The 18907-nt window shown below is 37.9% G+C and overlaps 1 protein-coding gene across 1 annotated transcript in view; it reads left to right on the top strand.

Annotated features, from left to right (window-relative positions):
- The window catches only part of MYLK3 (myosin light chain kinase 3), a 391843-nt gene that overhangs the window by 226335 nt on the left and 146601 nt on the right, over nt 1-18907 (top strand). Inside the window, exon 9 of the mRNA XM_044081894.1 lies at nt 6095-6165. Coding sequence (XP_043937829.1) covers nt 6095-6165 — 71 coding nt within the window. The remainder of the gene's footprint in view (nt 1-6094; nt 6166-18907) is intronic.

The following is an 18907-nucleotide window of genomic DNA, read 5'->3' as shown; positions in this document are numbered from 1 at the left end:
GCCCTTGTGGTTCTGAGGATCTAGATTTTTGAGGTGAAGCATATTCATCAAATCTGGGTTTGACATGGCCTTATATGTCAGGCACAGGTCACCTCTGAGCAAGCGGTATGAGACTGAATAAAGCTGGAGTTCTTTCAGTCGGGCAGCATAAGACATATTTTGAGACCCTTTATCCTTTTGGTGAGGAACTTTTGGGGCCTTTCAAGCTGCATCAGGTGTCTGGTCAGATACATTCGACGGGGCATTGTACTCAATCATAGGTCTAATGAGTGATGAGTACAGGGGACGATGACCTCCCTTGATCTAGATGTGAATCCCTTCATGATCAGGTGGGCGATATAGAAGGTTTTCCTAACTACTTTAGCAACATGAGTGTCAAGCGAAGACTACTGTCAACTTGGGTCCCCAGATCCCTGATGACTTTTTCTGTGCTCAGTGGATTGTCACCTATATGGTAGCTAGGGGTAACCTTGTTTTTCCCGAAGGGTATGACTATGCATTTTTGGCGTTTAACTTCAGGCCATGGCTCTGGCACCAGTTATCCGTTTCTGTGAGGCCCTTCTGGAGGATATCTGTGTCAGATGTGTTTTCGACTATGGCGCCGTTTGCAGTCATCTGCAAACTTTGTCAGCCATAACCCTCCTGTGTTTGCTTGTACTTCAGAAAAGTAGATGCCGAACAAGAGTGGACCCAGGACTGAGCCCTGTGGGACACCACTTGTGACAGGCTTTGAGTCTGACATGGCTCCAGCAACTCTGACCCTGTGGGTTCTGTCGCTAGCCAGTTTGCAACCCATCTTGTGATGTATGGGTTTACATTCAAGCTGATGAGTTTTCGATGATACCTGAGTGGGGTATTGTGTCGAAGGCTTTTGCCAGGTCGAGGTAGGCTGTATGGACTGCCTTTCCCTCATCAATGGCCTTGGTGACTGTCTCGAAAAAGTCAACCAAGTTTAAGAGGCAGGATCTGCCTTTGACAAAGCCAAACTGGGTTGGATCCAAAGTCTGCAAGTTCCCTATGTCTTTATTTATGAGTTCCATTATGATCCTCTCCATGGCTTTGCAGATAAGGCTTGTCAAGCTAATCGGGCGGTAATTTCCAGGGTCTGTGGAGGCACCGCCTTATGAAGTGGGACCACAGTCGCCGTGCGCCACTCCTTGGGTACGTATCCTGAGGTGAGGCTAAGATTAAACAGCTGTCCTAACTGTGGGTTTAATTCCTCATTGAGTTCATGAAGCACACAGCCGGGGACACCATCCGGTCCCATGGATGCTGTGTTTTTTGGCTTAGTGAGGGCAGTTCTCACCTGGGCGTTGGACATGTTTGGGGCTACAATCCTCTGGAATAGATATCTCCTTTTGGGGGAGGGGAGAAGTTTGCACTGAACCTGTCAGCCAGTATGTTAGCAATGTGTGTAGGTTCAGTAATTTTCACATCATTTTGAACTAATTCTGAGCATATCTGGGAGTTTCCTCCTAGGTTTCTAACATAGCTAAAGAAGGCCTTATGATTGTCTTTAGAGTCCTTGGCGATTTTTCTCTCAAAATTTGCCTTTGATGATTTTATGAGAGCTCTTAGTTTTTTACTTATAATGATCAAAGGTGTCTTACCTTTCAAGGATTTTGCTCTATCTTGTAGTAGCTTCCTCCTTTTGTTGTAGAGCTTGTTTATGGCTGGGGTCCAGCAGACTGGACGCTTGCCTTTGGTACAGAGAGTCTTAGTTTTGTTTGGGATTGCCTGATCCATGCAGTCCTGTAGGTGCTGGCAGAAGGCATTTGTAAGTGATTCAGCGGTTTGAGTAATGTTTACCACTGGCTCAGGGGCCTTTAAGGAGACCACACTAGTTTTTAGAAGTGTGAAATCGGCTTTTGAGAAGTTTTTCACTGTGGTCTTTTTTGTTTCAGGTGGGGGCAGGATGAGGACCTCCAGTGAGATTAGTTTATGATCTGATCTCACCAGAGAGGGTATACTTCGGTGTTGAACATTTTGATCCCATGTTCGTGATGATGAGATCAAGTATGTTTTCACCTCTTGTGGGGATGGTGACTAGTTGTTCCATGGCATTTGAGTTTATGAACTCCAGGAATCTTTGGGTTAGAGTGTTCGGGCTTGAGTAGTGTTCCCAGTCTATATTAGGGTAGTTGAAGTCACCTAGTATGATGGTGTTTGGAGATACATTTATCCCTCCAATGTTTTCAGGAAGGCCATGTGAGGTTCCTGAGTTTGAGAGGGTGGCCTGTAACATGCTACAAATTGCAGAGCAGTCTTGTCTATGGTTAATTGCACCTGGATGGTCTCCGATGCATCGTGCGTTGCCACCAACCTTGAGGTGTGGGTGTCCTTTATGAATATGGACACCCCTCCTTTCTTGGTGTTGTCCGGATTTTGGGGCGGGCATGATATGAGGTGAAACCTGTTAGTGCTGGGGTGCTCTCAGGAGCCTTGAACCAGGTTTCTGTCACAGAACAGACATCGATGTTCTCCATATTGAGAAGGGCCTCAGTGCGTGCATCTTGAGATTGAGACTTCTGGCATTGAGCAGCATTACCCTTAGTTTTTTCCCTTTTTGGTGTTCTAGGGTGGTAGGTTTAGAATTTGAGCCTTGCCTAAAAAGGCACTATGGGGTGGCAAGAGCCTTTGCCAATATCCGAAGCCCAGGGGTGACAGGTGCAAGCCGTCCCTTGCGGCAGCGTGGCTTGTCCAGCATGTCATCCCAGGCAGACAGACATTGGATCCCTTTGAATGACACCAGAATTTAAGCCAATTATTAAAGCTGATCATCTTATCACTGTATTGTGGCATCATTCTAGGTGAAGGTAGGATACTGCTCAAGGTCAGGGTCATACCTGCCTGGGCTACATAATCAGAGAGCTCCTCGGCGTCCCTTTTCATGTAGTCAGGAGGTGCGTCTCAGGTCGTTGACACCAGCGTGGACAATGACTGAGTCGTTTGTACCTGCTGTTGAGAGACCTGAGTGCTTGCGTTATGTGGTGGATTCTAGCGCCCGACAGGCAGCTTACTGTGACCTTCTCCTTACTCAGTCTGGTGAGCGGGACGTCAGTGTGTCTGACTATGGAATCACCAATGACAAGTGTGTCTGGCATTTTGTTTGGCCTTAAGGGCTGTGACTGTTTGACACTCTGACTGTGTGGTCTATGTGTTGCATGTGTTGGGTCGTGAGGTGGTAGTTGTTTGGGTGTCTGCTTTGGTGGCCTCTGCTGTTTTGGTAAATGTTTGATCAGAGCCTCTGAGTATGTCTTTGTGTGAGTATGTGTATGATTTGAAGTTGTGATGGTACCATGTGTGACTGGGTATGTATTGTGTGTGGTTACCTTCTCCTCCTGTCTGGTCTTGCCAGTCCTATGTTGAGAGAGCTCAGCCTCCAGTTTGGCCGATAGTTGCATCTCTCGCATGTATTTGTGTTTTGTGGGAGAAGGAGAGGATTGTCTGTGTACATGAGGCAATTGTAACATTGCCTCAATATTCCCAGGTTCACCAGTTGAGCTGGAGAGGACACTAGCAACTGATCCCTCGACATACTAGAAGTAGTAGATAAAGAACTTTCAAAGGACTCCGGGGAAGTGGGTTTTAGGCTGGTGGGGTACTATCTATAATAAGAGTGCTTTATCAAGGTGCAAGTACTGTAGGAGTAAGTGCTAGGCTTTACAGATAGAGAATAGTCTACTTGGGAATCAAGTAGAGATGAACTTTTCAGTTATAGGATATGCTGGTTAGATCAGCAGTACAGTTTAGCGTGTTTTATAGCAGGGGCTGAAGGAGCTAGGAATTGGCCCAAAACGACCAATGGACTACAAGTTTCTGGCTGAAACTTCACCAAATCGGACAAAAGGCGCTCAGTGCTTCCCACTCCCACTGGTAAGCAAAGAAACTTCCCTCCTTCCTAATAAGGCAATGGATCAGTAACAGGAACTAAAAACAAAGCCCAGGATCAGCAACTCTGAAACTGGACTACTCTAGTTCAGTAAAGTGGGAAAACAAGAGATTTTTTGTTTTATTACAGAGATAAGGAAAAACAGACAGTAAATGCTATAAATGCTGTAAATCTAGCGCTCTTTAGTGTGTAGCCATCAGAAACAATTTGCAACAATTAGTAACTTAAAGTGCAATAAACAGTGTAAAATGCAGAAATCACTTAAAGTAGCAGTAAAACAGGCGAAATGCAGTCGCTAGCTTAATAACAGTGGGAAAGCCACAAAAAAAACTTATATCTGGTAGAAAGTCACTCTTTACCTCTCTGCTGCTTGGATCACTCTGCAGGCCACCACGAGGGTCTGTGCAGAGTTGGTACAAGCTGGAAAACACGTGTTTAGCGTGTTTTATAGCAGGGGCTGAAAGGAGCTAGGAATTGGCCCAAACGACCAATAGACTACTAGTTTCTGGCTGAAACTTCACCAATTCGGACAAAAGGCTGCTCAGTGCTTCCCACTCCCACTGGTAAGCAAAGAAACTTCCTCCTTCCTAATAAGGCAATGGATCAGTAACAGGAACTAAAAACAAAGCCCAGGGATCAGCAACTCTGAAACTGGACTACTCTAGTTCAGTAAGGTGGGAAAACTAGAGATTTTTTTTTTTTTTTTTACAGAGACAAGGAAAAACAGACAGTAAATGCTATAAATGCTTTTATGGCTAGCACACTTGAGTGTGTTAGCCTACAGGTAAAATTAAGCAACAAATAACTTTTAAGAGTGCAAAACAGTTAATCAACACAAAAACAGTTTAAATAGAATGCAGAGCTGTATAAACAGGCTAAGATGCAGTCGCTAAGCAGTAAATATTCAAAAGCCAGAAAAAATACTTAAATCAGTTATAGCAAATACAGTTATAACAAATGCTCTGAAATATACTGTATATTTCCAATATGTTTGAGAAGGACAGTCAGAACACAAGAAGGTTCAGGCGAAAAAGAAAAAAAGTTTTGTTTTACTTTTGAAAAGGTAAAAGGAGGAACAGAAGGCCTTATCAAATGTTCTCTCTGTATTAAGAAGAATGAGCTAATGACACTAGACTGGGAGGTGTGTCACAGTAGGGCGGGCAACTGCAAAGCCACCAAGTATAAGAGCAAGATACCAACAGGGAGGGAGGGTGGGACAAAATAGCCTAAGACAACAAGCACTACAGATAAGTTTTTAAACAGATAAAGATTTCTGAAGATTCTGAATAGACAAAGTGCTTTATATATATTAAATTATAAAAACAGTAATCTGTTAAAATAATCAAAAGATACTTATATTTTGTAGCTCAGTTGCGGTCAAACAACTTCTCCAGCCTGCACCAAAGACCAGAACAACAACATTTTTTTTTTTTTTACAAGAACACAAAAGAACCAGCCCCCACTAGCCAAGAGATAATTACACAGAGTAAATGTTTCAGTTTATACAATAGCCTAAGACAACAAGCACTACAGATAAGTTTTTAAACAGATAAAGATTTCTGAAGATTCTGAATAGACAAAGTGCTTTATATATATTAAATTATAAAAACAGTAATCTGTTAAAATAATCAAAAGATACTTATATTTTGTAGCTCAGTTGCGGTCAAACAACTTCTCCAGCCTGCACCAAAGACCAGATAATTTTTCCCAGATTCACACACTCTCACACACACACACGCACACACACACACACACACACATATATATATATATATATATATATATATATATATATATATATATATATATGTATTGAATAAGAGTTTGTGTCTGTCTGTGCATGTGTCTGTGTGCGCACAGTGATAATATTTCTGAGTGTTTGAGTACAGAAATCCTTTTTCTTTTCATTCATATTTCCTAGCTTTATTCAGAGGAATTATGAATCTCAAGAGATTATATACTGAACAAATGGAAAATAACCAATATTTCATAACCTTAACACTATAAATGAAAATGTGTATCTTTTAGAAACATTATTAATATTGATTCCTTTGGTAAATATATCTGTTTGCATGTATAGATGTCACTTGATTTGTTTTGCACTCTTTGTTTAACTGATTCAGAGTGGTAAGTATTTTTGTATATAAAAATCAGTATAATTTCCTATTTTTCATAAAAACATATTTATCTTATCCTTTGCAGCCAGAAAATATCTTATGTGTAAGCAATACTGGAAATCAAATAAAAATTATTGATTTTGGACTAGCCAGAAGGTAAGAATAGTTACATTTTATGTCATCCGAACTGCATTTTCATTGTCAGACTCAAATAGTTTAGCCTGACAGCAATCAATGTGATCTGATTCTACTGTACTAATAAACTAATTTTTAAGGAAGTAAACAATAAGCTCATATTTCCTTTTATACGGATGGTTGCACATATATATTATGTTCTTCTTCTTTCGGCTTTTCCTGGTTAGGGGTCGCCACAGCGGAACTCTGGTCCGCTAATGATTGGCAGTAGATTTTTTTACAGGTGCCAAGGCGTCAGCTCGACGCCCAACCTTCAACGAAGGCACACCCATTCTATATATATTATAATATATACAATAAACTATTTTGTGTTTCCTTTGCCCTGTTATTATCTATAACAACATCATGTGACATATTTCCAAAATCCTTGTCATTTAGTATCAAGACAGTTATAAGTCTAATAAATTCTGTGCTTACCAATGACTTTTCAGGGTTTTCAAAGCTGGACTCGTGGCTTCTGTTTTGTCACTGTAGCATAGGTGAAAAACTGAATTTTAAAATTCAGTGGCATATGAGATGAAAACACATATATTATACAATAAAGTCACTTCTAATGTAATATGAAATCTGGAAAATAACACCGGCAACTTAAGCTATGTAATAGAAAGTACAAAAACATAGATCTAATGGCTGTATATTAAAGCATATAAAACAACTTTGTAGTCTATAATTTTTCTGCATTCATTTAGCCAAAACAAACTTAAATCGAAACAATTCACTGAAAAGTTAAAGCTAATATTTTTAAGAGCCTCACATCCCATTGTAAGGAGATGTGCGTCTCTACTCCCCACTTACCATAATGAATTCTGAGTTGGCATTAAAAGCTGTTAGACACTTCACTCTGCAACATTATTTGTGACATTAAAATAAAGCTGTGAACATGCTTTGAATGTTGTTCTGTGGTGGTCGCTGTTTTGCTCTAGTATGACACTAGAGCTTATCAGTGCTAAAGGGTAGTTAAAACTTTGTTAAATACCTTTGTTACATCAGAAGGATGCTTAACAAAATTGACTTTTTTGTGAATTTGGAGTGTAATTGCAGCTCTCCATGCACTACAAGTAAGTTATGAATTACATTTGGGACAGTACATAAATTAACTTTGTATACTTGTTAACTCCTTCAGACATGCAGCACTGACCATGCTTTCACTGCTACAACCCTTTAGCACTAGTTGTATGGGATGTTTTTACAGTGTCAATTTTACTACTGAATTTTCAGTATTCAGTGTTGTATTTAAAAAGTTTAAATATGAGAAAATTATTTGAACTGAAAAAGTAACACAAAATATACTTAGTTTTTCATTGAAAAAAATTTGCACATACATTTTCTTTGACTGTGAGGTCCTGGCAATTAAAGTTCTGTCTGCCAGCAGTCAAGAATGTGACACTTCATTAAGTGACTACTAGCAGATTTTAATGAGTTAAATGATGGCCAGCTGAGTATTTGGATATGCACTTTTATTGTGTAAATCTTTTTTATAAGCAGCAACATATCATAGAAATAATTGTTTTTTTTTTTTACTTACTCCTTTCAGTAGTCAAGTACTGCTATCAAGAAACCAATGGCCGTGGAATTTAAACTGATTAGTGTTAATGATGCCCCAAAGTTCGCTGGCTTTCATGCCATGTTCTTATTGGTGAATGGAATATAAGTTTATCACAGAGTTCAAGAATATATTTGGCTATGTCTAAGTCTGTGGCAGACTGCTGTATGGTATTTACCACTTTAATTTCTGCACTGTCTTGTAAAATGTGGACTGTGAGGTTAGTAACATGGTCTATCTGGCACTGAGATCTGCCAGTGTGGCCATTAATATGGTTCCCATATCAATGGGTTCAGACATACTTCTTAGGTCCCTGTCCTGTTATTCCAATTCAGTAGCCAATTTCATTTGGGAACGGATGCATTGAATTTGATTAATTTGATTAATTGAAATAGCGATTTAACCTGTCAAACATGTTAGTGTATTGAAGCCAAGCTGTTATTGTCAGAATAATGGATGATTTTTGTCCTAGCTAAAAGGTAGATAACCTGCACAGTTCTTATTTACTGTCATACGTTTACTGTGGCAATTGGTGCTGATGACCGTGGTATTTCATAGGATGTTTGTAATTTTTCTGTAGGTTCAAGATAGATCTCAGATCATTTAGTTATTTTTTGAAGAGCAGACTTCACAACTTCTCCCCCTTGCAAAAGGTATTAAAATAAATGAAATTCTTATGATGTTCACTACCAGCACACATGCCCACACACACAGGCCCACACCCACACTCACCACACTTAACTAGTAATGGTGTCTACTTTGGGATACTGCTATTTACTGCAGGAAGAGATTTTATTTTCCCTTTCCTAAGCATCCTTTCTCATAATAATTGAGTAATCAGAAAGGTTAGCTACAGTCTTTGCTTGACAGTGATGAAGAGGTCTCATTCTGTGACCCATTCAGTCAAGAAGGACACCATGTTTGATGAGGCCACCATTGCAAAATGAGGAAACTGGTGGGCTGGTCTTCACAGTCAGGTTCAACTCATAACATATTTAAAAAAATATTTAGGTCAGAAGATAATAGGAGTCTACCTCTTCTGTGGCCCCAGTGTTAAAAATACCATATTTTAGTCTTGCAAACATTGTACCCTCAAGCTTGAAACATCTGGGTCACTTATAAGGGATAAATAAGGAATTTTCAAAATTACCTAGGCATAAAGAAAAAACAAGGTTACTTCATAATTTCTTCAGACTAGCACAAATCTAACAGACCACACCTTTCTTTGTCCACGAGTTTCCTTTCTACAACTTCCCTCACCATGTGACTGTATGTCACCTGTACTTCTTTTTTAACATCTCCCTTTCCATTGCTGGGATTCTTTCTTTGTTATTTTTTCTGTGACTAAGGAAGTGAAGAATTTATTGAGAATAAACAGGAGACAAAAATCCAAGAGCAAACCACCACGGATATAAACCCACGCTGTAAAAATACTTTATTATAAGTTAAAATGAAGGGAGCTTTCTCTGTGATAAGCACTTTTGGCTATTCAGCCTTCCTCAGATCAGAGGAAAACTAGCTCCATTCACAAATTAAAAACAGTTGTTTCACCAGTCAACAATGAGGGCCAGGAAACTCCCATTTTCAAAAAAGGTAGATTCCGTTCTTCCCTGGAGTGAACCATCACAACAGAAATAAGGTTTTAAAATGTTATGAATATAAATAAAATGAAACTTTATTAAGCCATTTTACTCATAAACATAGCTTGGTTTTGGTTAATGCTATAACCTTACCGAACACTCAATCTTCTGCTTTTGAGCAGCGGTTTTAGCGGAACAGTGTTTTTGATACCAGGGGATCTGTCCACTCTCATATAAATAATCAATTCCGTTTCTATTTGCTCCGTTAAATTATGAATATCACCTCCACGATTTCCAAGTTGTATGAGGTCTATGACCATAAACTTAAAAGAATGTGTACTGTTCTGCAAAACATGATTTGCTAGAGCAATCTTCTTATCAACATTTTGAATGTCACGTAAATGTTGCATGATCCTGTTTTTAAACAACTGGTTAGTCTTGCCTATATAAAAAGCATGACATTTTCTGCAATAGGCAAGGTGTACCAGATTTTTGGTGTTGCAATTCGCATAACCATTTAGACTATAAATCTTTCCAGTAGTTGGATGACAAAAGGAATTCATTGGATCAATGTAAGGGTAAGCTTTACATTTGCCGCACATAAAGGTGCCTTTCTTGTGAGTTCTTACAAGACTTTCTTTGGGAAAGCCATCTTTGTTTCATAAAATCCTTTTCAAATTCTTCTTGTTCTGAAAGGAGAAGCTAAAGGTATCTCCTACTATCTCCCTTATTTTAACATTCTCTGTCAAAATAAGCCAATATTTCTTGATGACCTCACAGACTTGTCTAGAATCCGTGCTATACATTACCAAACACCTTAAAGTATCTGTTTTTTTACTTTTATAAGGTTCTTTAGAACTTGCTGTTTGTTTATGATACATTGGAAGACCATTTGTTCTCCTTATAATCTCACTATTACTGGAAGTGATGCTAGCTTCTTTCAGGTTATAACCTTTTTTCCATTAGGCGTTGCTGTATCTTGTTCTTCTCCTTTTCAAAATCCTCATTATTGGTACATAACCTTGAAGTTCTGATAACCTGGTTCACCATGACGTTTTTAAAAATATGGTTGGGATGCATGCTGCTTCTGTGAAGATAGTGATTTCTCCAAGTCTCTTTCCTAAATTCAGAAGTAGCTATGCCTGCCTCCTGGCTATAAGCAAGCCTGACATCCAAAAAATCAATACTTTCTCTTGAAAAATTCAAGGTGAAACTGAGAAATTCAGTGGTCCTATTCAAATAATCACAGAAGGACAATTAATCGTGTTCACTTCCATCCCATTAAATAAAAATATCGTCCACGAAACGACCATAGTATTTTAGATGGTGGTACCAAGGATTTCATTCATGTATAACATTCATCAATTCCCATTAGGCAAGTACTAAGTTGGAGTAGCTGTTTGCGCACAGGGTGCCCATAGCCATACCCCAGCATTGCAGATAGTAAGCATTCCCATAGTTGAATATATTAGTGTTGAGAACGATTCCTAAAAGGTCATATACTAAGTCCGATTTATCATTTAGTCCAGTAAGAAAAGCCCTAATAGCTTCAATCCCATACACATTGGGAGTCACTGTAAAAAGGTTGCAAACATCCACAGTGACTAGTATTAGATTCAAAGATGTGTATTTTTCTTCCGTCACTAAGTAAACCTTAAAAAAGCTAGCATCACTTCCAGTAAAAGTGAGACTATAAGGAGAACAAATGCTCTTCCAAGGTATCATAAACAAACAGTAAGTTCTAAAGAACCTTATAAAAGTAAAAAAACAACAATACTTTACGGTGTTTGGTAACGTATAGCACTGATTCTAGGCAAGTCTGTGAGGTCATCAAAAATATTGGCCTATTTTGACAGAGAATGTTAAAATAAGGGAGATAGTAGTAGATACCCCTAGCTTCTCCTTTTGGAATAAGAAGAATTTGAAAAGTATTTTATGTAATAAAGATGGCTTTCCCAAAGAAAGTCTTGTAAGAACTCACAAGAAAGGCACCTTTATGTGTGGCAAATGTAAAGCTTGCCCTTATATTGATCCAATGAATTCCTTCTGTCATCCAACTACTGGAAAAATCTGTAGTCTAAATAGTTATGCGAATTGCAAAACCAAAAATCTGGTATACCTTGCCTATTGCAGAAAATGTCCTGCTTTTTATATAGGCAAGACTAACCAGTTGTTTAAAAACAGGATCATGCAACATTTACGTGACATTCAAAATGTTGATAAGAAGAATGCTCTGGCAAATCATGTTTTGCAGAACAGTACACATTCTTTTAAATTTATCGTCATGGACCTCATACAACTTGGAAATCATGGAGGTGATATTCATAATTTAACGGAGCAAATAGAAATGGAATGGATTATTAATATGAGAGTGGATAGATCCCCTGGAATCAACAACACTGTTCCGCTAAAACCGCTGCTTAAAAGCAGAAGATTGAGTGTTCGGTAAGGTTATAGCATTAACCAAAACCAACCTATTTTTATGAGTAAAATGGCTTAATAAAGTTTCATTTTATTTACATTCATAAGGTTTTAAAACCTTATTTCTATTGTGATGGTTCACTCCAGGGAAGAACGGAATCTACCTTTTTTGGAAATGGGAGTTTCCTGGCCCTCACTGGTGATTGGTGAAACAACTGCTTTTAATTTGTGAATGGAGCTAGTTTTCATCTGATCTGAAAAAGGCTGAATAGTCAAAAGCACTTATCACAGAGAAAGCTCCCTTCATTTTAACTTATAATAAAGTATTTTTACAGCGTGGTTTTATATCCGTGGTGGTTTGCTCTTGGATTTTTGTCTCCTGTTTGTTTACTTGCTGAAGAGCAACCTTTAGCAGCTGAGAGGGTATTTCTTTTATTCATTTTTGCTTTTCATTGTACCCTAACTGCACATGGCAGAATTGAATGGGGAAAGAACTAGAACCACTTTTGATTTTACTAGACACCAAAGATTAACAGATATCCAGGGTGAAGCTAGTAATCCTCTTTGGATACAGAAATTGTTGAGACGGCAGTTCCTGAGAGAAGTAACCTAAACTTTGACAAGGTGTTTCATGAGGTGGAAAATGCAGCATATTGGCTCAAACACCTTCAGTGGCAATGTTTTCATCTGGAAGCCAGCATACACCATAAGGTAATACCCATGGGGATGTGTATTAAATGTATGCCGAGCTATGGTAACAGATACCCTCAACTGTTAGCAAAATGGCAGGCTTTAAATTTAGAAACAACTTTAAATTATATGTACCTCCTCATAGAGTTCTTTAAACCAGAAGAGGAGAATGTTACTGAATTAATAAAAAATAAGCAGAAAGAGTTGGAAGATATGGATTTAAGTGCAAGTTGTTTGCATTGTTTGGAAACCTTGCAATATAACTTGAATATTTATGAAAATAAATTAAAGGAACAAAAAGACACGTAAATTAGTACGTCATTCCAATGACTTTAAACAAGGCCATATCTTTGAATGGCCTAAAGAAAATCATGAACCGATATGGGACTTAGGCAAAGGCAACTCTTCGCACAATACGGTTCATTCACAACATCAGTTGGATTTGTTTACTGAACAAGGAGCTGGTTCAAAGGATCAAATTTCATTAAATAACTTGGAAGTAACAGCAGGGTTGTCGCACAGAGCCTCCACTAGAGAGAGTGAGAGAATCACTGAAAATCTGCATATAACTGAAGGAAGCCAAACTGCCAGTACTTCTACCTTGGTAGTAAGACCAAAGGAAGGGGCTCAGCATGCTCCGATTTTCCAGAACCTCCCGGTTTTTCTGAAACAAGGTCTGAACCGAGGTTCCAGATCGCAAAGCAGAGAAAGAAAAATAAATTTTTCCCCTGAGGAATGTAACTGATTCTCTAATAGTGAATTTGTCGCAAGTATCATTAAGCAAGGAACAAGAAAACATTCTTAATAAAGGGCTTATTTTTATACCATCTCTACGCTCTAATTTAAATGAATTTAGTTTAGATATGAAGTATTTTTGTAGAAATGTCACTCTGAAAAGTATATTTGGTACAGAACAGCAAGCCAATGCTCCCGAGTATAAAAAATGGAGCACTTTTGTGCCTGTTAATCCACCGAATGTAGAATTATTAGAGTGTCTGTGTGAAAATGAGGTCAATGAGCTTAGAAGTAAAGGAGACATCAGGGACCATTTTTACAATTTGAATCCAGGAGACAAAATGGCACTAAATCAGTTAAAAGAGAATGAGGATATTGTTAATAAACCAGCTGACAAAGGAGGGGCCATTGTTATTATGGATTCTAAATGGTATGTGGACAAGATGGAAAATATGTTAAATGACACATAGACCTATTGTAAATTAAGGAAGGAGGACGTTTCTAGATTGATAAAAAATGTTAATGACACCCTGGAAGAGTTGCTGCTGGACGGATATCTAAGTAAGGAACTTTTTGATTTTTTTTTAAGTAAAACACCCTGTTATACCCACCATCAGTGGCTTATCGAAGATACACAAGAACCAACTAGATCCTCCACTACGCCCTATTGTTTCGGGACGTGGATGGATAAAGGAGCCACTATCGATATTTGTGGAAGAGACCTTAAAACCATATGTTAGTCAAGCCAAAACTGTGATCAAAGATGCAGGTGATTTCTTATCTAATACTAGTCACTATGGATGTTTGCAACCTTTTTACAGTGATTCCCAATGTGTATGGGATTGAAGCTATTATGGCTTTTCTTACTGGACTAAATGATAAATCGGACTTAGTATATGATCTTTTAGGAATCATTCTCAACACTAATATATTCAACTATGGGAATGCTTACTATCTGCAATGCTGGGGTGTGGCTATGGGCACCCTGTGCGCAAACAGCTACTCCAACTTAGTACTTGTCCAATGGGAGTTGATGATTGTTATACAGGAATGAAATCCTTGGTACCACCATCTAAGATACTATGGTCATTTCGTGGACGATATTTTTATTTAATGGGGTGGAAGTGAGCACGATTTATTGTCCTTCTGTGATTATTTGAATGGGACCACCGAATTTCTCAGTTTCACCTTGAATTTTTCAAGAGAAAGTATTGATTTTTTGGATGTCAGGCTTGCTTATAGCCAGGAGGCAGGCATAGCTACTTCTGAATTTAGGAAAGAGACTTGGAGAAATCACTATCTTCACAGAAGCAGCATGCATTCCAACCATATTTTTAAAAACGTCATGGCGAACCAGGTTATCAGAACTTCAAGGTTATGTACCAATAATGAGGATTTTGAAAAGGAGAAGAACAAGATACAGCAACGCCTAATGGAAAAAAGGTTATAACCTGAAAGAAGCTAGCATCACTTCCAGTAATAGTGAGACTATAAGGAGAACAAATGGTCTTCCAAGGTATCATAAACAAACAGCAAGTTCTAAAGAACCTTATAAAAGTAAAAAAACAGATACTTTAAGGTGTTTGGTAATGTATAGCACGGATTCTAGACAAGTCTGTGAGGTCATCAAGAAATATTGGCTTATTTTTACAGAGAATGTTAAAATAAGGGAGATAGTAGGAGATACCTTTAGCTTCTCCTTTCAGAACAAGAAGAATTTGAAAAGGTCAAAATCTACATAAACTAGGATGGTTGGAACTTCAAAACCAGCTTCTGTTCCAACAACTAACCATCACCCACAAAATCTTGTATCACCCTACAAATACTCCCATACTCTGTAACTTAATCCACCCCTATAAAAATTTAAGCACCCTTCGCTCAGCCAATAAATTACTAGCCGCTACCCTAAAATCCAATAACAAATCAGGTGATTCTCTATTTACTAACACTATTGGAATCCATTGGAATAAACTTCCTAGTAATCTCACATCCCTTTCATCTACCCCTCTTTTCAAAAAGCATCTAAAAATCTTCCTTAACTCGCAATAGCTGTGTCCATGTACTAACGCTGGCTGAATCTACTTATATCATAACTAACCTTTTTTTCTACATTTAAACACTGTTGTCAAAAATGTCCTTTTGTCTTCTTCCTTCTGTTCTATATACCTAATTTGTAAGTCATTCTCTCATGGCTCTCTTTTTTGCTATGTAATGTAAATAAGCTAGACTCGTATGACTTTTCATACCATGTATAACTAAATGTATTTTTTAATAACCCTTTATGTCTATATTTACACATATATATTAAGCTGTATCTATCTGCTGTGGAGCTTTTCTCCCCGTGCCTCTACTAAAAATGGACATATATCCAGCTAGACTAGCCCAGTCAACAAATGTAAAATAAAATAAAAATAAATAAAGGATTTTATGAAACAAAGATGGCTTTCCCAAAGAAAGTCTTGTAAGAACTCACAAGAAAGGCACCTTTATGTGTGGCAAATGTAAAGCTTGCCCTTATATTGATCCAATGAATTCCTTCTGTCATCCAACTACTGGAAAGATTTATAGTCTAAATGGTTATGTGAATTGCAACACCAAAAATCTGGAATACCTTGCCTATTGCAGAAAATGTCCTGCTTTTTATATAGGCAAGACTAACCAGTTGTTTAAAAATAGGATCATGCAACATTTACATGACATTCAAAATGTTGATAAGAAGAATGCTCTGGCGAATCATGTTTTGCAGAACTGTACACATTCTTTTAAATTTATGGTCATAGACCTCATACAACTTGGAAATCGTGGAGGTGATATTCATAATTTAATGGAGTAAATAGAAACGGAAAGGAATATTAATATGAGAGCGGCTAGATCCCCTGGTATCAACAACATTGTTCAAAAGCAGGAGATTGAGTGTTCAGTAAGGTTATAGCATTAACCAAAACCAACCTATTTTTTATGAGTAAAATGGCTAAATAAAGTTTCATTTTATTTACACTCATAACATTTTAAAACCTTATTTCTATTGTGAGGGTTCACTCCAGGGAAGAACAGAATCTACCTTTTTTGGAAATGGGAGTTTCCTGGCCCTCACTGTTGATTGGTGAAACAATTGTTTTTAATTTGTGAGTGGAGCTAGTTTTCATCTGGTCTGAAGAATGCTGAACAGCCGAAAGCACTTATCACAGAGAAAACTTCCTTCATTTTAACTTATAATAAAGTATTTTTACAGTGTGGTTTTATATCCATGGAGGTTTGCTCTTGGATTTTTGTCTCCTGTTTGTTTACTTGCCATAGAGCAACGTTTAGCAGCTGAGAGGGTATTTCTTTTATTCAATTTATTGAGAATGTCTGCCTTTTCCCTGTCCTCACTAACACTTTCTACTCCTTGACCAATTTTTCCAGCTCTTTCTTTTTAAATATTGTTGACCTTTATATATCACAACAGAGACAACATGTACAACATAGCTTCAGGTAAATAACTCCTAACAGTTAAAGCTTAATCTTGTTATAAGTTAACAGTTCTACAGTTTTGTAATTAAATATCACCAAATAATTCCCTTTTGCCCCACTCTTTTTAATTCACTCACCTGTAGGGAACTTCCTCCTTACGTGGTAGACAAACCCATATGTTTGAATACTTACACAACTACTATTTAAAGCCTTAATTGACAGAGCAAAGGGATACAGCTTATCAAGCTCTTATTTTGATATCATCAGCTATCCCAGATTACCCTTTTATGCCACTGCGTTTTATTCAGTGATTTCCTTGTATTATACCTATCATCTTCTGTTAAAATACTCCCCATGTTTTGATAATTGTTTTAAACAGAAACTACCACCCAACATTCTCAAGACCCTCTATCAGGGTTCAGGCAGACATGTCCAGAATGATACCCAATAGGCAATGTAATACTCTGTTATCCTTTCCTTTCTTCCCATCAATCCACTCTCCTAAACATTACCTTCTAAATATTCATACAGTCCACATATAATCAAACTTATGACCTTCATTTTAGCTCTTATTTCCAAACAGTGAGCAATTAAATTATGTGTCTTATTCCATGCGCATTACACACAGGCAGGCATATTTCATTCTAACAGTCTTCTATCATTTTGCCTTGCTAGCATATCATGCCCTGCCATTATAAAGTAATTCACCTAGTTTACCCATCATCAACCTAACAGTAAAACTAGGGGTTCTCCTTTCAATTGCAGTAATAATTTGAAAGTCCAACTACATAAAATATTGCTTATTTATATGTATTTTTATATCATCTTTCAATTCAAACGTGTCTTCATGATACATAAGTATTAAAGTTCTATTTTCACTATTATACTCTTAGAATTTTGACTCAAATCTTTGCTCAATTTTTTTCCTTGTTTGTTTCACAAGACTAATCATGAATGTAGACATTCTTATTATCTCTTCCTTAATGGTTACTCAGTCACATAGTTATATTACTGGCATTTTGTATCTTCTCATACTCCCCAGCTCAAAAGTACCAATATCATAAAATGCTTCCATTTCACCTCATTTGCAGCATGCATAATTTAAGCAAGATTATATCTTGCTGTGTAGATGTTATTACTGCTTTATTCATAAACTGGCTCATTGTCTTAGCATGTAGCACAATCACATTGGTGCTCAAAGGCAACAAGGCTGTGGGTTCTATTCCCACTCCAAGTAACTGGACTGCTGACACTGCAGTCCAGCATTAGTAAGGTGCTACACTCCTAAATGTGTCATCCTTTGGATAAGACGTTAAAGCGAGGTGGTCACTTAGGTGAATGTATAAAGTCCCATGAATCCTACCAAAAACAGTAAGGAAAGTTCCTCGGTGACCTGGTCAAATTTGCCCTAGTAGTATAAGTGCCACCCTTGAAAAGATACCACTAGCATAGTAAGACTAACCTGGTCAACAAAGAAAGAATGAATAAATAAATGCAAATAACAACCTGCTCTAAGATTTATTTAAAGTTCTGCCTTTTTTAACAGCCATTACATATGCACAATGGTACTCTTGTAATACTGAAACATTGTACAAAGCTAGTACAGGTTGTGTTGTTTCTACAGTACAGCTTCATCGTTGTTTTCATAGTAATACCCTTAATATCATTATTGTTCCATTGTTTAAATCCTCATGTGTTACACACTGGCAAGATAGCACAACAGACACACTGCAAGCATATAACATGGGAGTAATAAGTTCAAAGATTTATAGCAGTCTGTCATCAGGCACACAGCTGTGGCACTCGTAACATGTCACCTTTAACTCAATGCCTAATCTTTTCGAAGCCCCTCGCTAACACTCTTCAAGAGAAACCTTGATGGGTGGATGGGAAACAGAAACTTTACCCCGGGGATCACTGCACTGGCTCTGCTGGACAGTGGTGCAGGGAACTAATGGCTCTGCTGGACAGTGGCACAAGGAACTGATGGCTCTGCTGGACAGAGGCACTGGAAACTAATCTAAGGGGGTGGTGAAAGCCAACACATTCTAGCTAGGCTTATAAATGCCCTTGGGCAGATAGCCTAGTACTTACCTATGAACCTATGAACCTATGATCTCTCTCAAGTTTACTATTTATTTACAGGTCACATTTAAATGTTGACATTAAAATATCTCAATTGTTATGGCAAGCAACTGCAGTTGTTAGCAATTGTTAGTGAAACAAAAAGACTAAATTCAGAAGGATTAAATATTCTGTCTCATTTATCTTCAATGTTACA

The sequence above is a fragment of the Protopterus annectens genome, chromosome 8.part1 (genome assembly GCF_019279795.1).
Source record: "Protopterus annectens isolate FY-2018-M chromosome 8.part1, PAN1.0, whole genome shotgun sequence".
Lineage (NCBI taxonomy): Eukaryota > Metazoa > Chordata > Ceratodontiformes > Protopteridae > Protopterus > Protopterus annectens.
This window is presented reverse-complemented; position numbering and strand designations above follow the sequence as displayed.